At 41.6% G+C, this 25,873-nt stretch overlaps 1 protein-coding gene across 1 annotated transcript; it reads left to right on the top strand.

The window, feature by feature from the left end:
• Window positions 1–976: 976 nt before the first annotated feature.
• Window positions 977–14,921, top strand: pnp4b (purine nucleoside phosphorylase 4b). The gene is made up of 7 exons (XM_062464920.1): window positions 977–1,112; window positions 2,106–2,278; window positions 4,928–5,031; window positions 9,483–9,658; window positions 11,303–11,493; window positions 13,038–13,117; window positions 13,296–14,921. The coding sequence occupies exons 1-7, from the start codon at window positions 1,090–1,092 to the stop codon at window positions 13,440–13,442; spliced, it is 894 nt and encodes a 297-aa protein (XP_062320904.1). The 5' UTR covers window positions 977–1,089; the 3' UTR covers window positions 13,443–14,921.
• The last annotated feature ends 10,952 nt before the right edge of the window (window positions 14,922–25,873 follow it).

Below are 25,873 nucleotides of genomic sequence, written 5' to 3'. Positions count from 1 at the left end.
TCCTAGCATGGTTAGCAAATGACTTATGTCTATGGAAGGTCATTTAGTATGATGTGAAATTAAATAAATGGTGAGCATTCAGTAGCATCTTACCCAGCTATTGTACTGGTATCATCGATTACCCGATCTTACGGTAATTTAGCAGTCCGAGATACTGAATTAGCTGGACAGGAGCAAAATCACAGCTAGCCAGAATACTAAATATTTAAATGGACTTAAGCCTACAGATGTATATTATTTTTTACCACGTGGTAGGGTATTTACAATGTTTTTTTAATGTGCAGATCAGTTGTGATAAACAAATATGTAGCAAGCTTTATTTTACAATACATTTTTTCAGTTTTTCTGTTAACTTTTCAATGAAAAGGCAAATGATTTGAATGCTCTAACCGCTGAGCTACACCCTCCCAATATGCAGAGGAACTATCAGTACACTGTAGCTTACTGTTTCACGTTAATCATTGATCGGTTTGCCTTGAACATGGATTTTTTACTAGTCAAATAAATGGTATCTTGTTGAACTACACAATTTGTTCTGGGTCTGACTGGACAGAGCCAGGATATGTGTGTGTGACTGTGAAGACATGTGGAAGTGAAAGCCACAGTAAAGGACAGGTCATAGGCGATAGACAGCAGAGCCAGATGGCACATGGTGATAGACACTACATACGTCTGTGGAGATTTTCCCACCAACACACCTTTGGCCACCTGCTGCTAGGCCTGTTGACCAACCCTCACAGTAGTTGAAAACAAATTAGTGAAACAACCCAGCACATCAAAGCAAAATATTGGAATGCCTTGGAAAGTTCACTCAGTTTATGATGGCTTTGAATTGCAACAGTGGGCATAAATAATTTACACTTGTCACATTGAACCTTTGCTTCCCACGAGGCAACAGACAATTCCATGTGACTTGACAAAGAACTTCGCAGAACATAGTGGAGCTCCCTCTTACTCAGCCAATGAAAAGGGGCCACCCCCAGAGAGCAGCGTCAGTATCTCTCTAGAGCTATCTCTGTCTATAGTCTGCACCTTTGATTGCCACACACTTTACCCTGAGACTGCACCTGCCAGACCTTTCTGTGGACCATGCATACTAAAGGAAATTCCTGGTAAATGTAATTTTCATCAGCATCTTTTGACACTTCTTCACTCACTTATATCTTTCCTTATGACACCAGCCCAATCTCGATGATGGATCGATATGCTCATCCATACATATATATTTTTTTTTAGCTATTGAAACCCACACAAAAGAGAATTTCTAATAAAACTATACACTTATACTGTTAATGACTGAAGTCTAGCTCATTCCGATGCAATTGTGTTAATCAATGGGCATCTAATGCCACTTAAGCTTTCTGTGGTCGCCTGACTTGTGATAATTTACAAGTCAGGTCACAGAAGTGCACATCATGAATACAGCTAAGCCCAAATTGGATTTGAATTGGAAACAGGATATGTGAAAATACCACTCAGGGGATTTACAATATGTGGAACAATTACTTTCATACATTTCCTCAGGTCAGTCACCTCATTTTAAAGGAGCAGTGAGATCGGATCAGTATTCCTGCCACGCTTAAACATTAGTTTTTATCATCTCACCAGCAATTTATGGTTTATGGTTTCAGGGCTGTTCCTGGATTATTTGTTGAATGAATAAAACAGGCAATAATATACTTAAATTAAGATCAACATAAGTCTATCCAGTACATCATTAGGTACAGTAGACCACAGAGTACAGAATAACAGTCTCACTGTTTGTTACTGATTGCATGATCCTCTGTAGTTTATCACGCTGCAGACCTTATGTCACACTAGAGACATAATGATAATGTGGATAATCTTATCCACAAAACAACAACGTTTACACCAAAGACAAATGTCTTTGAGACAAGTCCTCAGAGACAAAGAATCACCCCAATAACATGACCAAATGGCCCTGAAAGGTGTAATGGTTACGGTTCCAGCTTCAGTACTGACCATTCTTCTGTGAATCCCAACATGGTGTTTACACAAGCTCCTCTCTTTACCGTCGCTGTCTCTCTTTAACTGGCTATCAAACACAGGACCATTTTAATAATGCCATCTCCCCCCTTTCCCAGCTGCTGCTCTTTTGACGACTACAAGCATACTTCTGAGTGGCTGCTAAGCCGGACAAGACACAGGCCCAAGATAGCTGTGGTGTGTGGCTCAGGCCTGGGCTTGCTGGCAGACAGCGCCACCAACAAGCAGACCTTCCACTACACCGATATACCCAACTTCCCCGTCAGCACAGGTGAAGTGACATTCCAATCACACACAGTTTTCTGTGGTAGTTCCGGGACTTTTTTGAGGTTTTTATGTAATACATGGTTGATTGATCAATTATTTCAACATTTCAAAGTGATCAACATTGCTTGAGGGGTAAGGATGTGGTGTTAGTTTTCCTTGGTCAATCACCATAGTAATCAGACAATTGATTCAGTCAAGAAATTAATGGTTGGTGAAGGTGGGTGCTCACTGGGTACAGTGCGTATTGCTTGGGCTAAGGCCTGGGTTCGATTCCAGAATGACGTTTAGGTGCTTAAGTAGATCCAGTGGCCATCTAAAACCCAAATAGCCAAGTGTCTCAAAGTATCCTTTGTTAGGTTGAATACTAAAGCCACTGGAAACACATACATTACGCAGATATGTTTTTAAATACAACTTCTGTCTAACTAATACTAAATTTTTTGTCTAAACGTCTTGTTTGTACTGTACTGTATCTTGTTCAGTACACAAAAATACATTTTTTGGGCAATGTGCCCTCGTACCGGTTTGAAAAAAATAATAGGCATCACCTCTTCGCAAACATGACATCATGACAATCATCATATGCAGTGATTGAACCAAACATCAGGTGAACCTGCCTGGTGTTCGTAATTATGCCTTTGCAGCGAAGCTGTAATTTTCTCTCAATAATAAAAAAAAAAGAACGAAAATAATTCATTGGTTGTTTGTTATTCAGATGTTATTTACAACTGAGACAGTTGAATGCATTTGGGTGTGTGTGTGTATTTTTTTCTATTGTGCATTTGTCAAAGTGGTGCCCAGCTTGTAACAAATCACAACCAGCTAGAATGAAGAACTGCAGCACATGAATAAAAGATTATGACTTGAGTAAAAATAGTCCCTAATATCTGCCAGAGGGACTTCTTATCATGATCTCTTGGACATATTCAATTATTCATGATGCAGAGGTAAATGTATCATGACTCAGTAAGTGATCAGATGAACCTAATGGTGTTTGCATTATTATCATGGTAAAGAATTGTGTGCGGGTGTGTCAATAAATACAAGCAATAGCTGGTGTTTCATTGCTAAAAACATTTTACTTACATGGAAATTGACTCTAATTGGCTCTGTTTTCAAAACAACACAAACTCCATGAATGCACAAGAAGCTTTCGTTCATGTGTTTGAGGGGCAGTCTTGATTGGAACGCTGACATTTTTCAAATTACTTTCCATTCTAATTCACTTCATGTCCCAATCTTCCCTCATTATTTTCTGGCTAATTTAAGCTTGTCAGACTTGGTTTGGAGCCGAGTGTTGAAAGGCTCCAGTTAAGGTTTGTCATTATAAACACTAATTGATGTTCAGTTAAGCATTATTAGTGTTGGTATTGTCTTAGTAAATAAAACATTGGTGGAAAAAAATCTATTTACAGAACTTGTGTGATTTCAGGTAAACACAGACTGTTCGGTTGCAGCTACTCTCCATTGTTTGTGGAATCAGGAAGATCTGTGCAAAAGAGAAAGTATCAATTAGACAAACTCATGTTTAGGACTGCTCGCTTTGCCACTTTTAAAAGGTGTTTCCTATTAGAGTTTCAGTAAATAGGGGTTTCACCAGTACAAAACCAGATTGTTTTCTACAACCCGCTTCTAAATAAATTGCCAATCACAATTTCTATTTTGACCATATCTATGTCAGTTAAGCTTAGGCAATAGCATAAGTGTTTCACGTACACTGTTAAAATGAATAACAGGATAGCTAGTTCATTTGTACAAAAATAAAAAATGAGATGTGGAAATACAAGCAGTCCCAACGCTTTGGAATAGAACATGTTGGTTGTTCAAATATTTACATTCATATTTTAATAACTGGAATACTCAATGCCTCATTCAGTTTGTAAACTCTGTCAAAACAATTTACCTTTTTTCAGTCCCATGTACTCATACAGAGCTGTAATATATGGTAATGAATCAAGAATGTCCCAAACAGTTAATACCAATGGTCCAGGTAATGTGCTGTCTAGACAAATGCTTTATCACCGACAAAACTGTCCATGAAAAAGCATGAATCGCTTTATCACATCGCCAAACGTTTCATGAACGACTAATCCTGTCCAGCTCGTTAAAGCGTTGTTATGCTTCCATTAGTAATGGAGAGCTGTTCAAATAAATAATACTCAGAAATTACTCCCCTCTTGCCTGTTGTGACATATTTTTTTTAAAGAATATCTTAATATAAACGTTTTACATTTGGGTCTGGAGGGACCAACCATTCACCTCTGACTACACTACTCGAGTCCACATGACCTTAATTCCTTCAAATCCTTGAACATAACTCTACAGCAGAGCAGCCAACCACAGTACAGTATCTCTTCCACTGCAAAAAAAATATACAAAACCTAACATATGGATGTATCAATGATTGACTTGGGATTTGCCTCACTGTTGTGATGCACTGTAGGTACATATCCTAGTCACGTGAAAACTGTAGGATTTTGTGTACCTGCTGTTCCATGTGGTAGTGCAGCCCTAACATTCATTTAGATTCTACCTCTGAAAATGTATGGAAGGTGCAACTTATTGCGAGTACACAGTAGTACTGGACTGTGTTCCTCAAAATGTCCAAAGAAATCCTGCTGCTCTCTTGTTCATGTGTCTACTGTCTTCACAGTTCCCGGTCATGAGGGATGTCTGGTGTTCGGGAATGTGAAGGACAAGTCCTGTGTCTTCATGCAGGGCAGATTTCACCTGTATGAGGGTTACTCTCTGTGTAAGGTAAGTGCAAATGGTCATCGTCTCCAAGGAGTGGTGAAAAATAGACTGCAGGATCACCCACAAGCACACACAAATACAACACCATTAACCATTAACTCTTAAATGGTACTTTAAATTTGCTATCAAGCTTTCAGTAGTACATTTAAACACTGGTGAAGTATTAATTATTCTAATTAGATGAATTAAAGAAAGACATAACAATTGTTCTGGGTGTTTCAATCACTGAACAGTTTCCTATAAATCAATACAGCCAGGAGTGTTTGGTAGCATGTACCTACAAACACACAAACACCATAAGCATGATACCAAACACTTCTACGCTCCCAGTGACAGGATTCATACATGTGACCCATCAGCATTCTATATTTCTGTCACCTTAAACATCAAACCATATCACATTACAAACATCCAACAAGAGCAAATTTGCTTTATTCGAATATTCTCTTTTCTCTCCTGTGCTACCTTTCTCTTTGCATTTAGTTTACCATCTGTATACTCTCGCCTCACTGGAATAGGCCTGCTCCACCCTCATATATAACCCTTACCCGGTCCTACAAATGGAGAAAAAGGATGTTTTGAAATATTCATCACTGGCGTGTGCTTTGCTCATATACGGCATCCAAAATAAGTAAAGTGTGACACAAAATGGTGCCCTTTGGATTGGAACGCCACGCTAATGAGCCTCCATTTTGGCTCTGCAAGGTCATGTGAACTGAAGGAATACTGCTCCTATTTGTATAACAGAGAGGGGCTGACACCTCGGCCTTGGTCCATTAACTTTATCTGTCACAATCAGTGTGGCACAGAGCAGGAGGGTGCTGGTTTAACACTGGGCGGGCAAATGCTGACTTTGCAGAGGACTGTATATTTTAATATACAAAATGTTGAGAAAGGCAAGGTTTGCCACTACTTATGTAAGACCTATTGCTCGATGGAACTAAATGAAGGTTATTGTGAGCCCCACAGGACGTCTTGGCAATAGTAATGGATGTTACAGCGAAAGGGCTGGTGTGACGTACTGTAAGTGGATAAGGCATGACAAGCATCAATCAAGAGTGGCCCAATATCAGAATTCATGACATCTCGTCCTCCCAAAATAAACTAAATCAAGTTCAAGTCGAGGCCATGAAAAAGTCAAATGTATACTGCATGCCCTATTCAAAGTATAAATAAGGGAATGAAAAACATGGGGAAAATAGGAAAAAATCTTTGTAAAAACGTATATGTAACGTTTTTCTCATCTTTAGTAATGTCACACATTCATTTTAACGTGTTTGACTAAGTGCCTCTCACATGACGAGTACTGCAATGAAATGTAATACAGCCAGGGCGAACTTTGGCCTGGTTGCAGCTCTTAGCCCTTGTCTATCAGCCCAAGAACAGCGTATTCATGGTGTCACCATGAAGTTTAATGACATTGATCCATGTCGTGCCCCTATCTATTTCCTCCCCCTACACAGTTTCAGTCCAGACAGCATCAATTCAACTCTCCCTTAAGTCCTTGTCACCCTTGCAGTCTCAGCGGAGCGGAATTTTACAGACGCACACGTCCCAGGGGGGAATCATTTAGCCATCGCACAGGGTGTCAAGGATTCCTCCTCCAGTAGATTGCTGAGGAATCTTGTGTCGTCCAGACTGGCATGGCGAGTTTTTGCGGAGTAATTGCGGCACTGACAACATGACATGATATATTAGAATCAACCTTCATGGCCGTGGGATGCTGGGGGCATTAGTGATGCGTAAAGCTTTTTTAACTTTTACCTAGGGTCAATGTGTTGCCCCAGTCAGTCATTGGGGCCAAACAACATAAGGTTTCTTGTCCCTCAGAAAAATAAGCACCCATTTATCACTAAAATGGCTGGCTTTGATAACTGCTGTATTACACAGCGGCTTTGCTCTTCTTGGCAATTCTGTTTTGAGCTAGCCATGGCCATGCTTTGCCATTTATCCCTGACCCTATCCACAAAGACTGCATTTGACCATAAACAGACAATTTATGGTATGATATGTAGTCTATAAAAGCCTGAGGAGACACAGAAGGTGTATTGACGAGATGATATATTAGTGACGCTGTTTCAACCCAACAAGGGTGCTAGATGTTATACTTCCTTCATCAACCATGATCTTGGAGAAAAGGTTAGTCGTATTGTTTCTTATTTTGTTTGCTTTTAGGTGTCTAGAGAGGAAGAAAGGGCAAAGGAAAGAGAGACGCCTCATCTCCCTGCCTCAAAGATAGCTCCCTGCAAAACCTCCACCTGGCCTCATCCTCTCTCTCATTCCACTGATCTGAGCACACCAAGGACAAGATAGCCGTCAGATAATATGAGGCAGCCTTATAGCGTGTACCTGTCAGGCCTTAGCAAATACTCACAGACTTGGACTCTGGAAAAAAAGTCAAGCAAAGTAGTATCTTTACCCTATTGAGATGGAATTGACATGGTTTACTGGCAAAGGCTAATGTGGTGTACGTAGCTAGCAGAGAGGAACTGAAGAGGTTTCTGGGTGTGTTGAGCCCTTGCTCCATGGCTCAATAGCCCAGACAAAGCGACAAATCAATTTCTGCTAAATTTACCTCAGCGCGCATGCAACCGATGCAGCTGTGGTTTCAGGCTGCCTTCCACTCCTCCTTCTGTCTCTGTTGTTCTCACACTCCCTTTCATCACAAACAAACTGAAGCACATACTAGATATGAATTCATTTTCTCTCATACGTAAAAGAGCTGTGCATTTACTCTTGGGTTCGGCTCTCTTTCTTCCATCCCTCTATTTTTCCTTGTGCTGTTGGACTGCACTGAGGAAGTCTCTCCTTCTTGTTCTCTCTCACTTTCTCTCTCTCTCACTCTCTCTCTCTCTTTCACTTTCTCTCGCTTTCTCACACTCAGCTCTCTCTTTCGCTCTCTCTCTCCCTCTCTCTGTCAGACACACAATACTATCCGACAGCACTGGGTGATGTGACACCAGGGTGTCGATACACTCCATCAACCCTTGTCCACAGCTGAAACTGTGACATGCTGGCTCCTGCAGCCCAAAAACGATACGCCCATCAACCACAGAATTGCTGGTCACAAGTATGCCAAAATCAGGCACTTGAAAACAAACATCATCTGTAGCTGTCTTTAAAAGACGGCAATTGCAAATGTTTTCACGTTTTATAGCGCAACACTTGGATGGTGCACCAACCATGTTGGTGGTCCATTCACAGTCTCTAGCATGGGTCGTAGGAGACTGCTGGTACTCTAGATTGAAGAAAAGATATTTTCAGCTCAGTTTCAAGCTTGGATGGAAAAAAACAGGAATAGGGCACAAATGCAAACACATTGCTCACATCCAAATGCACACAGACACATACGAACAGAAACGTTCCTCCACTGATTCCCTATCAGTGTAGTCTGAGGTGTTTTTCATATCCTTCCCTTGCAGTGTGGGATGCACGGCTCGGTTAATTAACTGGCTGGCTTTGTCGTCCCTCCATGACCTCCTTCTTTCTCTGTCTTTCTATTAATCTCTCACAATGAGAAGTGCCTTTTTTTCATTCTGCTAACGATAGCATGGGATGAGCATTCTCATTGGAGCTATACAGTTTGCTTCAGTGCTAGATTTGCAGTACAACGGCAAAAATACTTAAATACACACTGAACAGCCAAATACACGTGTAGTATGCTTACATATAAGACACTAATACGTCAAACACAAACGTGCTGACGTAGTATAAATACTGAACTAGAAATAATCACAAACAGAGAGTTGTTAGGTAGAGGGGGGGCGCAAAGGGATTCAAAGGGGATTGGGAGACTGAAAGAAGGAGAGAGAGTTCAACAAGAGAGGTTATGGAAGTGGACCGTCGGAGCATAGACAGAAAAGTGGGGGGGTCATGCCAGAGAGGTGGCGAGCGAGGGTGACAGGGAGAGAGGAGAAATAGAGAGCAGCTGCAAAGGTGATTTGGCATTGAAACATATTCACCAATTACTACACTGCAGGATGACAGCCACCCCTGGTGCCCAAGCTGCCAAATTCTAGCAACTACATGAGTCATTGTCCATGCACACTCACACAAACACACACACATTCACACAAACCTGGAAAGATGGATGTTTACACACGGACACACAAAGTCTGGCATACATGCGCGGACATACAAACCCAGTGCACGCATGCCCTGCAACACCATACGTAAAACGGAATTTATCGAAGAATTCTCCTCAGCTCTCAATTAGCATAGACTACATTTGCATCCCTTCCACCCTCTCGTCCCCCCCCAAACCTGTGTTTCTCCATCTCTCTACAAACATTCATCTATCTCTCCTCCACATTTTTCCCCTCTTACACTCTCTCCCTTTCTTCTCCTCGCTCCTTCACCCCAACCCGACTTCACACCCTCTCCTCTCCACCAACCTCTTTCATCCCTGCCTTCCACTCCCATTGTCTCTGCGCCCCCCCCCCCCGCCCCCCCAGGTCACGTTCCCCGTGCGGATCTTCAAGCTCCTGGGCGTCGAGACCATCATAGTGACCAACGCCTCAGGCGGCTTGTGCCAGGACTTCAAAGTGGGCGACATCATGATCATCAAGGACCACATTAACCTGCCAGGCTTCGCCGGGCAGCACCCGCTGTGCGGACCTAATGACGAACGGTACGACAAGGGAGGGGGGAGAGGGGTAGAACATGAAATGGACAGAGGGGAAGAGAAAAGGAATGAAAAGACAGGGGGAGGGAAATGGAGGAACTGGGGTTGGGGGGAGAGGGTAACATCCACTGCATGGTGCCAATAAAAGAGAGAGAGAGAGAGAGACAGAGAGAGAGAGAGAGAGAGAGAGAGAGAGAGGGAGAGATGGAGGGAGAGAGAGAGAGAGAGAGAGAGAGAGAGAGTGAGAGAGAGAGAGAGAGAGAGAGAGAGAGAGAGAGAGAGAGAGAGAGAGAGAGAGAGAGAGAGAGAGAGAGAGAGAGAGAGATAGAGAGAGAGAGAGAGAGAGAGAGAGAGAGAGAGAGAGAAGGGGGGCAGGTAAAGAGAAAAAGAGAGGAAGATCATTCTGTGTGTGAGTGTGTGTGGTGTCATTCGAATTAAAAGCAAAACGCCCAAAAGAGAGAAATGGATGGAGAGAAAGGAAGGGGGGAAAGTAGAAAGGGGGTTGGGGGTACAAAGAGGGTTGGGTGAAGCAAAAGACACAATATTTCATGGTACAAGAGAGATGGAAAGAGAGGGAGAGGGAAAAGAGAGGAGAGGATGAGTGCTTCACAGAATACCACCCAATGAATACCCCAAAATGATGAACACAAATGAAATGGAGGGATTCCGAGAAAGAGGTGGAGAACAAAAGGAGGAAGGATGAGAGGGAGTGTGGGTGAGAGAGGAGGTGAAGGACGTCAGGGGAAGCAGGAAAAATGAATTTGTCTTTCAAGTAATGGAGAAAGGGGGGGGGGGAACGTGTCAACTAGGGTGAAGTAGAAGGAAAGAAAGAGATGCTAAGATAATGAGGAAATAGAATGAGAAATGAGAATGTACAAAAGTGATGGAAGGAGAGGGTCAGAAATCTAGTTTACACCATTGAAATATTGATAAGGAACGCGCCTGTCATTTACCACTGCCCACAAACCCATCAAGACATACAGTATAATACACAATTCAATTTATTTCCAGAACTAAAATGACTCCAAAAGTCATGTTCATGGTTACTCACATCCATGCTTTGTAAATGTACAGGGAGAAAAGATAAGAACAGTCAGGGCTATTAGTCGGGCTATTAATCTGAAGGTTGCCAGTTCGATTCCCGGCCGTGTCAATTGACGTTGTGTCCTTGGGCAAGGCACTTCACCCTAGTTGCTTTGGGGGGAATGTCCCTGTACTTACTGTAAGTCGCTCTGGATAAGAGTCTGTCTGCTAAATGTAAATGTAACAGTTTTCATAGATTTGCTTTCAAATGAGTTTGCTTTAGTGTACTGTGTCATGCTACATGTAACCTGTTGCATCCTACCAGTTCAGTTTGCACTACATTTAGTCATTTAGCAGACGCTCTTATCCACTACAGTTGGGGTCAGTCGAAACATGAAATGCTTTACAATAGTAATCGTTAAAATGAACTGGAAATTTGAATTTTAAATCAGGTATTGGAAAAATAAATATTCCCAGTTTGAGGGGGAAAACAAAGCCATGTTGCTACAGTATATCGGTGAGAGAGCATCCACTCCACAGTCGCCTATAATGCCCATAGTCACCTATATAGGTCATTTAAAGGTCATATGGATTAGCTGGTATTGAGCTGTATCTGTAAACCAACAGGTTCGGGATCCGCTTTCCCTGCATGTCAGATGCCTACAGCAAGGACCTGAGGAAGCTAGCCATGGATATCAGCGCTGAGCTGGGCTATAGCAACTTTGTCCAAGAGGGGGTGTACTGCATGGTGAGCGGGCCCAACTTTGAGACCATTGCGGAGGCCCGCATGCTGCAAATCCTGGGGTGTGACTCTGTTGGTGAGGGGACACACAACATTGGCAAATATTTGTCTCAGGTCCTGTCCCAAAATGTCTTATCTCTGCTTGCCTATTACCCATGGCTAATTACCTCAGTATTTCTTGAGATCTAACCATTTTGTGTTGAAATGAGTGTAAAGGGTGCTATTCTGTCGCCACCAACCATACAGAGTGTCATGGGAATTCCCCCCTTTCCTCTCAGTTTTGTAGCACTTTGTAGCAGGGTACATTTTGAGCCCACAACCTCCTGCTCGGCAATCAGTTGCACTGCCTGCTACACTCCAAACAGGGAACATCCCACATGAGGAAGCAAGACATCGTCCACCACGGGACTCTGTAAACTCCAAACACATTGAGCGAAACCACATGCACTAATCTACTAATTGGCCGTACCTCGTAACCCCCCCCCCCCGGTGGGCTCGTTAATAAATGATGACTCTTAGCTTCTCTAACAGAGGCGAAGCATAGTAATTAGCGTAGCTATTAGGTCAACAGAGGCCGCTACACGCTGGGATGCTAATTGGTCGGCTGGTCTGATCCAGAAGCAAATAGCTGTCAGATCCACTAACATAGCCGTACCTGTAATAATGTGCCACGTCTGATACTCACAGCCATATTTTATTGTTGAGTCCCCCACAGATCTGTCTATTCCCACGTAGCGACTCATGATCATAGATCGTTGTAGCCATGTAGCAACAAAGTATTGGGGGCCATTTTGCATTCCTTGCATTTGTGACCTTGCATTTGTTAATAGGCTACAGTCTCGTGTTATGGATTTAATTTTTGATGGTTACAACATAGGGTTAGGGTCTGTGTCTATGCTTTAATTAAAATATATGTCTGTCATTGAATCAGTTTCACTGGAACAGGCATCGTTTTTTGGGGGAAGGGGGGGGGGAGTTGCTCTTCTATTGGAGGAGTATAGAGGCTGTACCAGAGTATTCTCTGAAGTAGCTTACGGTGCATCTCTCTATCTCTAATTGCATATTTGTTTTTGTTTGTTTATACTTCAGCATGCCCCTCATGATTGTAGAACTCATGATATGTTCACAGTGGCCTGCCAGTGTCTCCTGAAGGGTTTTCTCATTAAATGTTAAGAGTGGGAATGGGACCTTGCCTTAACTAGGGGTCAACACAGAGGGAGAGGCTAATGAATTAGCGTAGCATGATCACTTGTGTACTTGCATACTGTACACACACACACACAAACATGTACAGTGACCCTACGGCACCCAAACCCCCCGTTGAGTGTTTTTCACCACTGGATTAATTGCCATTTAATCAAAGGCCTTCCCCCTCCTCCCCCAAATGCCCTTTCCCCCATCCTCCCCTGCCACTGCCATTCTCCCATCCTCACACGCAACCTTTCCCTTCTCATCCCGTTCTCTGATCTTACCTCCTTCGTGCCTTCATTCTTCTTCTTGCAACATCCCCTGCTTGCACTGTCCTCGACATCCAATCTGTTTTTCCAATCCTTGAACTCTTTACCCCCCCCCCATATCTGCTATCCCCCCTACCCCATTGCCCTCCTCTCTTCTGGACAGGTATGAGCACGGTGCCAGAGGTGACGGTGGCTAAACACTGTGGCCTGCGAGTCTTTGGCCTGTCCCTAATCACCAACAAGGTCTGACATCTATTCTGTTCCATATTCAATTGTGTATATTCCCAGCATAACATTGACTTTGACTACACAGTCACACAGTCCTCCACCAAATAACTTTGAACTGCATAGATTAGCAATGTTCACTGTAAATAAACGTTCTTTTGGGGGGGTGGGGGGCGTGCTGTGGGATTATTCCTAGGTGTCGCTGGACTACAGTCGCGAGGAGAAAGTCAACCACGAGGAGGTTCTCCAGATCAGCAAGATGCGCGCGGAGATGCTGCAGCAGATGCTCAACACCCTCATTGCTCGCTCCCACCATGTGGACCAGGGTATCAACAGCAATTAAGGAGGAGGAGAGGGAGGGTGAGGAAGGGAGGCAGGAGAGGTGGAGGAGTAAAATGTGAAAGGGGGATAGGAGGGGGGATGTAGGGTGGGAGGTGGGCAGGGGAGAGGAAGAGGAGTGTAAAAGGAGTAATGCTGAGATGAAGAGGAGAGTGGGAGAACCGAGGTGGCGAGAGGAGGGGAGCGAGAGGTGGAGGAGAGGTGGAGCCGATCTACAGGAAATATTTCTAGTATGAGAGCGAGGGGAAGGTGAAAAATGGGTTGAGGGACCTGGAGATAGATGCTCCGGTGGATAAGAGAGAAGGGAAGAGAAAGAAAGGGGGAGGTAGAGAGGTGTAGAAAGAGCCCAAGAGATGGATAGAACCACAAGTGCACACACAAGCATACACACAGAAATAAACCTTTCTTTGCACAAGTCTTTTCTAACTTCTCGATCTAGTGTTCTTAACAAAATACAAGAAGTGAAACCCCTTTTTGGATGTAATTAAATTTCTAAAGCCATCTTAAGCTTTTTTCCCCACAGAGCCAGAATGTTAACATTTTTTAAGCATATGTGAAGATATAATCTTAAGCACTGAAACGAGGATATTTAATAGTATTTTTAACCTCAACTGAAGCAGTGGCACTACCTGAAAGCGTAGAGGGAGAGACAGGGAGAGAGAAAGAGAGAGAGAGAGAAAGAGAGAGAAAAATGAGAAGGGAGAGGAAGACTGTAGATATTGAAAGAAGTGAGAGCCAGGGTGATGTAAAGAAAGGGAGAGAGGGGAGGATGATAAACGAACACCACAAATGTTTTTCTCCGTGAAGTACAGTACATATGAAAACCCTCCAACCAGAAAATTGCATTTAATGACAGATGGTGTGCAAAAGATACACAACCAAACCAATATCCAGATGATAATAATCCTCTTCAAATCAGATTTTTCTTCCTTAGCTGTTGTTTGGTCACAGAAAAACAGCTTCTTAAGTGATTATTTTTGTGCCCCAGCTGCTTTTGTGTGATTATCATGTTTATTTTCTGACATTGTTTATAGCAAGAGCCCAATACTATATTAAGTGCTTCATTAAGTTTTTCAAATTAACAGAAATAGTTTGAGTAGTTCAATCTTCACAATTTTTATGGAAGTCTTTTTAAATGAACATATCATTACCGATTTGGAATTATATGCACACCATAAAAACATTTTTACAGTCATGTTCAACCACATAGAGAGAAAATGCCCCCCATTTGTTTTATCACAATCTTTCATTTCTGAGCTCCACTTTAATCTAAGTGAAACTATGTGACATACACCTATAAATGCTAAACAAGAGAACGATAAATGGAAAATATAAGTGCACATAGCCGATATTTACTGGGCTTCTTCAGCCACAGTTATGCAGAGTCATCCCCTGCACTGTAGTGATAAGGCTTGCAGGACACAGATGTGTTTAATGACATCATATTGTTGTATATATATAAATAAAAAGAATCATAAATCAATCAGACTGCCTATTTGTTTGCAATTGCGTGTGTGTGTGTACTGTAGATGTGTGTGTAAAAAACTGTTGGACTGACCTCAGCTTTGAAACAGCAATTACATTATAATTACATTACAATTACATTACAATTGGGACCAGAAACGGTTTACCTAATTATCTGTTCTAAATAAGAGCAGCAAAGTATATGAAGCTTTGTACTGTTTTCACTCTGACTCTAACAATCTTAGCTTTTGTTGACTATAGGTCACAGTTCCATATAGACTGATTCTAGCAGTTATGCCATAAACTCAGTCCTAATGGGCCTTGGCGAAGAATGACATACTTTGTAAAACAATTTGGAGATGGATTGGTGGCGTCTCACAAAGGGATCATTTATAAATACAGTTATGAGATCCCTGAACAAATCACTCACACTAACCTGCCCAGCCAAACAAGGCGGGGGGGGGGGGGGGTTAGGGAAGGAGTTCGATCACAATCATTCCTTTCGATTTTCACACTAAGGAAATTGCTGACTTATCAGGATAAATTGTTGTTTTTTTCTCTTCCCCCTAGCCTCCTTGTCACAATGAGGAAATGCAAATTATCTCCATGATTACCAAAGACCCTATAACGATATACAGAATGAGTGATTATTTTGTTATTTTAACTAGTACAGTACCTGATTGAGTGATCTAAGGCTCCATCTCTCAGCCAATCGTTAGCTAGCTTAATAAAAAATGGTGGGCTATATTTCTGCAGTGACTGGTTGCTGGTTTTCCTAGTTAAACACACATGCTTTCTCTTGTACATTTCCCTATTTTGAAACTTTCTGAATAGCTTTGTCAGTTAGCCACCACCACAGACATCAGATGGCTTTAGTACAACTGATGTGGGTAGCTTGCTAGCTAAGGTTAAGCAAACTATAGCCTACTGTGTATCTACTGTTATTGAAAACCAAAAGGAAAGACTAAGGCTTTGTTTTCAGGTAGGTGATGTGTGTGTTTCCATAAATATTGAATGATTTACTTACCTTACCTTAACATTTACTGATAAATAGATACATTCCTAAATTACATGTATGTAGTTTGGGATTTGAATTGTCTGATGAGTATAAATATGGTGTGCATTTTGCATCTCATTGTCACTGGTGTTAGAAGTAGGCTATTTAAAGGCAGCCTCAATAGTTATTCCATTTACAAGAATCCAAGAGCATGAGTAAAGCAAAAATGTGATGTTTCTCTTTTAAAACTAAGAGTCATAAATCATAAATATTCATGCACATTCATAATCATCAAGCCATTGACTTTTCATCAGTAATATTTAATTATGTAAATGCTTTCCCATTAATGAATTTGCTTTTAGAAGAAGCAGACAGTTTTTTGTTTTACATATTATCACAAATTGCAATCAAATAGGCAATTTCCGTGTTTGTTTTATTAATGCGTTACTTATCAATTCACCGGTTGGTTATTTGCAAAACTGTCAAAGAATGATAGTTATGTTTTTTGACAAACTCAAGACAACACAGCACACATTTATCAAAATCTAAACTGTGCATGCTGTAGAAACAACGTAGTATACAGTAGACTGAAGTTCCAGTTGTGATGTGCATTTTCTATCTATTTAATTAAGTTAATCTGTTTTGTAATTGAGTATAATACCTTAATACAGTAGTATTACATAGTTAAAACATACAACTTCCTTGTCTGTAACTAAATGTGGCTAACTAATCTGTTAACTAATCTGCCCGATTAATGTACACATAAATAAAGCCATTTTCAGAGTAACCTCATGTGAACTATGATCTGCATTATCAGTTCTATGATTCTTTTCATTTCATTATTCACTTGTAAGTCCCACAGATGAATGTTCAACAATCCGGGGCCAAGCTTAATAATTAATTTGACCACATACTTTTACATTAACATTTATCTTTTCAAATGAAAATAACTAATCTGTCCTATGTGTTTCATTTGAAATCCCAGAGATGCGCAAAAGGCTAAATAATGTGTTTGGGAGGTCAGGTGGCTAAGCGGTGAGGGAGTCGGGCTAGTAATCTGAAGGTTGCCAGTTTGATTTCCCGGCGTGCCAAATGAAGTTGTGTCCTTGGGCAAGGCACTTCACCCTACTTGCCTTGGGGGAGAATGTCCTTGTACTTACTGTAAGTCGCTCTGGATAAGAGCGTCTGCTAAATGTAAATGTTTGTTTCAACAGTGGCAAAACCTAATTTCAACCTGCTTCATGTTGGATGACGTACCTGCTAACTGGCAATTATGACCTCATGTATGTCTCACTCTAATTTATGTTAACTAAAAAACAACAATTGTTGAATTATTTGTCAGTATGTTACTTACAGAGAAAGAGTGTTCGGCAGATCTTTACCATGGACAGGACATCCAATATCATGATAATTTCCATGGAAACAGTAAGGCTTAGTTCTGAAAAAAAGCATTATATAGTGGGTATCTGACTTATCTGACGTCAGTGCTGTAACGTGTCCCATAGGAGAATTTCCTTTTAAGGTTCCTAAGTATGAGCCAATATGGTCAAATGAACAGTACTCAACCCCATATTCTGGAAAAAGGATAAATATCCAACAGTGTCTGCTTAGTGTCAAATACAAAAGGGGATGCCAAAGCAACTGGAATTCCAAATCATGCAAAAAAGAAAACATTGTAAGTACGACTCAGCAGAAAATGTATGCCATTCAGTTAGATCTGTGTGCCCTCCTGGCTTCCCATTGAAGCTAACAACCCATCTCTTAGAAGGAGGTTTAAGGTGAAATCCATCATTGAAAATCCCACCCATTCATTGATCTCAAAGAGTCAAGGGCGCCAAAAAGCTGGAACGGGAATTAATAACTCGAAGTGAGAAATAAAAATGCTCTGTGGTGCATTATGGGAAATGCGTAAAATATGACATCATAGGAATATGTCAGTCATAACAGAATATCAGCCAATATGAGAGGTTGTACATATTTGTGCAATATTTTGGTTCCTAGGTTTAAACCTTAATTCCTGATACTGTGGGGTCTGGGCTGCTCTGGGGGATTCCAAACCGTAAAGAAAAATGGACGGGGCGGAGGATGTCCCAGACAGCCCCAGTATTACTTGGCTGCCGCCAGAGTTTACAACACTGTCTCGCAATATTGCATCTTGAGGATTTATGCTGTGTGTAAAAAGAAAAGAAAATACGTGAAGAAGACTGTTATTCAGAAATTCTGGGCATTTATGAGCTCTCCATCCTCATCCAGACAGTAGACACTCAGGCTCAGTTGAATAATAACTGGAGAAGTCTGTTGAGTTACTGATTGGACTGGCACACACCCAGGCAGAGGAGGAAATGAGTTGGCAAGCTTGGCTAATGTACAGGTGTTTTATTGTTTTGCCCCTACAGCTAGACTAACAGCAAGGCGAGGGAAGCAAGGGGACTATTTCCGGATGGGAGTAAATACATCTGATCTTAGCTTTGAAGACAAGAGCAGGCGCTGTGGACTAAGGCAGCAACATAAACATTAAGAAAAAGAAAGCACAGAGGTCTGTATCACAGGACTTTATAGTGAGAGCCTGGGAGTGGGTTTTGCTTTGGGGTTTCATGTTCTGTACTGGAGTACATCTATTTTGAAATGGGCTTGCCTGATAGAAATTGGTTGCAGAGGCTTATGTAGAAATAACACAAATAATATTTATTTGACTAGAATGTCGGAGACACTAGGAAACGATTCGCCCTGTGAAAAACACTCCAACCGAATCTACTCAACTGCATTTAGGCTTGAATTGAATGACTTTCTCAGACATCTCATTTTAATCCAGATTACACAGCTTCACATCTTAGTTTACAGTTTAAGTTAAAGTCAGTTTTGTTCCCAATCTGAACAAGATACTTCTGCTGATCTTTTGAGGGCTCCCTCAATAGGTCCAGTTATATCTGTACTGCATACATAGCGTTTCAGAGGTGTGCTAGTGACGGTATTTGAATGCAAAGCACGATGCACAGAGAGCCCTGGAGTTAATGGTGTGACACTGCCTGTCTGTAGAGAACAGGCTCACAGAAGCGCAAACAAGCATTGCTTGTGCATGACACAGACTGTTGTTGGTATCTGTAGAGACTGTGTCACTACAACTGGGAGGACTCCCTAAACAGTTTGTGGTGTAACACCCCCAACATACACAGCAAGAATACTAATAAAGTATACTCGTTATCATGCTATCACTGCATGTACAGTACTACCACCAACATACTGCACGAATGCCAATAAACTATAGTTTCATATAAACTATAATATATTTTTTTGTACAATGAATCCCTGCATTTGTAAAACAATTCCCACAAGGGAAACTCTATTATCATTATTCCTAAACAAATGATGTAGGATATTATCACTCAAATTAAATTATAAACTGTTTATGGTGCAATTCTAAACACCAATAAATACTGCTAAATTGCATAGTATACCCTAATGACATTTCAGTATACATCAACTCTTCACATAATAATGACAAATCATCAAGTGAATACCAGCCTTGTTGTGGTTCAAGTCAGTAGGCTGAACAGGGTGATGTTCCTGTAATATTTACATTTACTCATGACATTTCCCTGGTCATTCATTATTCATAATGAGCCCACATGTCGTCTCACAGGTGACCAAGGCTGGAGATGGGCCACCTCAGGTGTGTTTCACAGAAATACTGTTTGTGTGACACACCGCTAACATTACTCACACTCTCTGTCTGCCAGCTCTCCCACTGGGTAAACACTTTCCATTTTCCTACTATACGGCCAGGTTGTAAACAGCTTGTACTAATGAATACTATAAAAGAAGAGCAAATTTCACCTCCACATTAATATACATTTGATTGTTTTCAGAAAAAGCAATTGGCTACCCGCGTGTGACTGACAGGTTACAAGGATTACAAAGCTACTGGACACCACAGTTGGATGCTGAATTGTAAGTTTGGATGTCATTGTCAGAATTTATGTCATCTAATGTGTGGCCAGATGCTACATTAAAGTTTACAGCTTTCATGGAAACTGTTAATAACTATCGTTAGCATGCCGTCCATTAATTCGTTTTTTGGAGGGAAATTCAAGATTGAATGTGAGGCAGTGAACATTTATTTCTCCCAAATGTGTTTATTGAACATTTGTCAAATGTCACCAACATCAGCTGGAATTTGGTTGATATGGTGTGTTTGAGATCTACTGTATGGACTTGACCAAAAGGGACACTGCACACAGGCTTTTCAAATGATGGAGACTGTCAAATAGACAGATAGAGAATGACGAAGGGAGGAAGAAAGAGAGGAAAGACAGACAGATAGACAAACAGACAGAAAGATAGTGAGCAAGAGATACAAACTTCAAATCTCTCTCCATCTGATGAAAACTCACCTGTACCAAACCATGTGGAGCCATGATGTACTAAAACCAAACCCAAACGCCTCGAGGGAGTCTCAGACCAAGGCAATGATCCCTGTCATCCGCGTCCCTCAGCCACTGCCGCCAGACAGAGGAGCCGGCCAGTCCGTGACGGGTCGGTAGGGGTGAGAGGTAGAGACAGGCGATGCCGCCATGTCCCCTGTTAGTCTGGAACTGGGTGTCATTACAACCAGATGGAGCCCAATGACACCCACGGGATGTAGCCTGCATGTTGCCACTGTAATGTGCTGTAAATAACTGTAATGTGTTGTAATAACATCATGGCAAAGAGGGGAGGAATTCCAGAGACTACTAAAAGGATGTGTGTGACAGAATAGGAGGAAGGGTGGTTCTGGAATGTGTGATGTGGCGTTATGGTTGAGTATTATGCTTCCACAAATACATTGTGGTTGCTGTTTAGGTCTGGCCTCTTTTAAAGAATCAAATAATTAGATTTTTGATGAAAATTCTGTTACAACTGTCCCCATACCATCTACATAGAAAGATGCACATAAAAATAACATCTTAAAATTGCACACAGTAATGATTCAAGTATACACAGTACAAAGACAAGTAAAACAATAGTAATACAAGTAATATATAAGTATAATACAGTTATACTACAAGTACACACAGTAATACACAGTAATAATACAAGCATACATTGTAGCAATGATACAAGTATTCACAGTAATTATAAACAGTAGATTCACAGTAATACCTACAACATGTTTGCCACAGCTCACTATTTTAACTGATACAAGAGGTAAGCGCTCAACCTCAAACAGTAAATACAATTTTGTCGAATCTCTACCAGGCTCTAGGTGTGTTCCCAAAAGTTTAAATTATTTCAACAAGCTTTTATACACCCCCTCGTAGTGCTTCTACAGCAGCGGACTACAGCATTCTGAGACGACATCTCAAACAGCTCATTCTTCAGATGCAATCAAATTATTTCCCATTTTTGTCCTGTGGTCAAATTAAACACATCAGTTGTAATAGTGGTCTATTTCCTGACATCAGATAATCACATCAGTTACAGCAATGGTCAGCCACAGTATTAAAGTTGTGATGACGGTGATCTATCCTCATATTTCAGACATGTAGAAATCATACTTATACTTTGACTTATACAGCATGTATGTTTGATAAATATATCAAACAACCATAACAGTACCCACTACACTGGCTCAATGACTTGTATCCAGTACACAGACCGACTCAGTGTACGGTCACATGAAGGCTGGCAGGAAGGACCTCTTGAAGTTAATCACTGTCTCAGAATATGTCTGTCACAATGTTCCTATGCTCAGCTAGAATGTTGTTTTGTGTCTGTGCAGTGTTAATGGTTTGGCCACCATTCTACTCTCTGCCACACCTTCCACTTCTGGGCTGGCCCCTAAAAGAAGAGCTTGACACTTGGCAGTGGTTTATGACATGGATGCAGAGTTGCAGCTGATAATGATGTGTCAGGATTCTCCAGAGAAAAAAGTATTTGTTTCTTATGAGAAAACAACAATATGTTGAGAGCTGAAATTATCATATATCATTAAGGCTTATTGTCCAGGATTTATTGTAATGAGGATACAGCCCGTACTGATGGTGATTGTGTTTGATGGTGTTTGAAATACAGTCCATTGACTTTGTGCTTTGTGTTTTTATACAAATGTGTGTTATGAGAGGGCACAATCACCACACCCCACCACCCAAACACACAAACACTCACACACCTCATTCTTGATTTCTTTCACGCAAAAAAAAGCCATTTTACCGTCATGACACTCATACACCACACAATGAATACCCTGCATGGTACTATTATGAGGACAATTTCAGGGATGCAGTTGTTTGTAACCTGCGCCACCCCCCACCCACCCCCACCCCCCACCCACCCCCACCCCCTACACACACCAACCCTAAAGAAGGCTGTGCCAGCTGCCGTAAAGTGTTATTACAGCGACCTTGGCTGCCCGCAGACCAGCAAACCCTCACTGGCGACACGCAGCAGAGGGTGATAAGAGCGGGCCACGTCTCTGAAGACAAGCTGCAGCCCAAGTCAAACGTTCATTTTTCAAAACAAAGGGGGAGAAGAGAGAGGAAAGTGGGATGGAGGAGGATTGGAGAGAAGGAGGGGGTGCGAGGGAAGGAGGGAGGGAAACATGGTGGATGGAGGAGAGAAAAGCAACGTTTCTGTGGCTGCCCACCCAGGGGGTTAGGGTGTCATTTAGATGGGGGTATCACAGCACGTAGAGTAGAGGAACAAGGAGGAGAGATAATGCTCAGACGTGACAGTGTTACATTTCATTACACCACACCTCCTACTGTATGACTGATCTCTTTTGCTGCAGCCTGTTCACACTGTGGAAAGCATCTTCTGTATGGATTCATGTTTCTGTTACATGCTTGCTTCTGCCCATCCCTGCCTGCCTGCCTGTCTGTGTGTGTCTCCCTGTCTGTCCATCCATCTATCTATCTATCTATCTATCTATCTATGTAATATACAGTTAGGTCCATAAATATTTGGACATTGACACAATTTTCATCATTTTGGCTCTGTATACCACCACAATGGATTTGAAATGAAACAATCAAGATGTGCTTTAAGGGCAGACTTTCAGCTTTAATTTCAGGGGAATTACAATACATTTTATATGTGGCCCCCCCTTTTTTAAGGGACCAAAAGTAATTGGACAATTGGCTGCTCAGCTGTTCCATGGCCAGGTGTATGTTATTCCCTCATGGGAGTTCGTTATTTCATTGACAAGGAGCAGATAAAAGGTCTAGAGTTCATTTCAAGTATGGTATTTGTGTTTGGAATCTGTTGCTGTCAACTCTCAATATGAAGTCCAAAGAGCTGTCACCATCAGTGAAGCAAGCCATCGTTAGGCTGAAAAATCAAAACAAACCTATCAGAGAGATAGCAAAAACATTAGGTGTGGCCAAATCAACTGTTTGGTACATTCTTAAAAAGAAAGAACGCACTGGTGAGCTCAGCAACACCAAAAGACCCGGAAGACCACGGAAAACAACTGTGGTGGATGACAGAAGAATTCTCTCCCTGGTGAAGAAAAACCCCTTCACAACAGTTGGCCAGATCAAGAACACTCTCCAGGAGGTAGGCGTATCTGTGTCAAAGTCAAAAATTAAGAGAAGACTTCACCAGAGTAAATATAGAGGGTTCACCACAAGATGTAAACCATTGGTGAGTCTCAAAAACAGGAAGACCAGATTAGAGTTTGCCAAAAAACATCTAAAAGACCCTGTACAGTTCTGGAACAACATCCTATGGACAGATGAGACCAAGATCAACTTGTACCTGAATGATGGGAAGAGAAGAGTATGGAGAAGGGAAGGAACTGCTCATGATCCAAAGCATACCACCTCATCAGTGAAGCATGGTGGAGGTAGTGTTATGGCGTGGGCATGTATGACTGCCAATGGAACTGGTTCCCTTGTATTTATCGATGATGTGACTGCTGACAAAAGCAGTAGGATGAATTCTGAAGTGTTTCGGGCAATATTATCTGCTCAGATTCAGCCAAATGCTTCAGAACTTATAGGACGGCGCTTCACAGTGCAGATGGACAATGACCCGAAGCATACTGCGAAAGCAACCAAAGAGTTTTTTAAGGCAAAGAAGTGGAATGTTCTGCAATGGCCAAGTCAATCACCTGACCTAAATCCAATTGAGCATGCATTTCACTTGCTAAAGACAAAACTGAAGGGAAAATGCCCCAAGAACAAGCAGGAACTGAAGACAGTTGCAGTAGAGGCCTGGCAGAGCATCACCAGGGACGAAACCCAGCGTCTGGTGATGTCTATGGGTTCCAGACTTCAGGCTGTCATTGACTGCAAAGGATTTGCAACCAAGTATTAAAAGTGACAATTAGATTTATGATTATGTTAGTTTGTCCAATTATTTTTGGTCCCTTAAAAAGGGGGGGGCCACATATAAAATGTGTTGTAATTCCTACACCGTTCACCTGATTTTGATGTAAATACCCTGAAATTAAAGCTGAAAGTCTGCACTTAAAGCACATCTTGATTGTTTCATTTCAAATCCATTGTGGTGGTATACAGAGCCAAAATGAAGAAAATTGTGTCAATGTCCAAATATTTATGGACCTAACTGTATCTATCTATAAACCTAAACCTTATTTAGATCCAGGAGAGGGTAACAGGGTAAACAGTCTCTTTACATAATGACCTGGCCCTGATGAGCCCTTGACACCTACCAATGGGCTGGGGTGTTCAGGTGATAAATGATTGTGTCATATTCTGTCCCATTGACTGATGGGAAATTGAGGGGAAAGGACAGGTGTGACGAGCCTGAGTCATGGAAAGGCCCCAGGAGCAGAAACCAGCTGCATCATGATCGTGGTAAAAGCAACCCTCCTCCAAATTGCCATCATCATCCTTATCGTCATTATCATCATCATCATCCTCATCATCCACCTCCTCATCGTCGTCCTCATCATCACCACCATCATCATTGTCATCATTCCTGTCATGTGGGGATAAAAAATGGGCTGTAAAAAAAAATCTGTTTACAATGCAGTCTTAACATAACATGACCCAGCAGTACCCATTCATACTAGATACTGTCATGAAAACAGGATTCATGCACGACTGCAGTTCTCTAGCGGAGAATGTCATAAGACATAGGCAAAATCAACTGTACTACTATCCAATACAATCAATGTCTACTCATCTTACATTCATGCACACACTTTTCATAGTTATGAAGGTGCCTTTGCTTGTAGTCACACACTAAAGATTTCTGGATTTCAGACTATAGCATTACATATTTTTCCTCAGAGACCTACAGTATTGCATGGGAATAGATTTCCTTGGAAAAGTCATGTTCTCTGTGGCCCCGTAAACACATTGTTTGCCCCAGACACCTCTTGATTTGCTGTTAAAATGTATTGCACCAAACACTGTCTGTGTGAAATACACACACAAGTGAGTGTGTATGTGTGTGTGTGTGTGTGTGTGTGTGTGTGTGTGTGTGTGTGTGTGTGTGTGTGTGTGTGTGTGTGTGTGTGTGTGTGTGTGTGTGTGTGTTTGTGTGGCGGGGGTTGGTATTGGTTATTTTCATGGCCTAAACAGTGTAGCAGTCTTAGGGATACAGATTTCGAGGTGGAAAGAGCAGTGCAGTTTGAAAAATGATTTCCAAAATAGTTTTTTGTGGTATGTTTGAGACTATATGTGTTTGCATAGACTCTTTCTCAGATTTGTAAATTCGTCAGACAAGAGAGGGGGAATGAAATAGAAGTGGGACACAAGTGTTGGACAAAAGCAAGGATTTTCAATTACTGGAGGAAAGTCATCTAAATGGAATCCACTCCTGTGGCAGAGAGCATCAATAAACGACCCTCATAACAATCAGGTCTGAACGGCCCTCTTTATGGAAGTAAGATTAACATCAAAGTATAGGCTAACGGTTGGCTTTGGACATAAGACTACAGTATAACAACCTCTAGGATAAATGCCACATTTTATTGCAAACAATCCTTAGTTAATCTCCAGAATCAAACATTTTGCCAAGAGATT

The sequence above is a fragment of the Osmerus eperlanus genome, chromosome 7, assembly GCF_963692335.1.
Source record: "Osmerus eperlanus chromosome 7, fOsmEpe2.1, whole genome shotgun sequence".
NCBI classification, from domain to species: Eukaryota; Metazoa; Chordata; class Actinopteri; order Osmeriformes; family Osmeridae; genus Osmerus; species Osmerus eperlanus.
This window is presented reverse-complemented; position numbering and strand designations above follow the sequence as displayed.

Coding starts and splice junctions, on each gene's coding strand:
- pnp4b (XM_062464920.1), top strand. CDS start 1,090: ATGCATACTAAAGGAAATTCCTG. Junction 2,279..4,927: donor CAACTTCCCCGTCAGCACAG/GTGAAGTGACAT, acceptor CTGTCTTCACAG/TTCCCGGTCATGAGGGATGT. Junction 13,118..13,295: donor TGTCCCTAATCACCAACAAG/GTCTGACATCTA, acceptor GATTATTCCTAG/GTGTCGCTGGACTACAGTCG.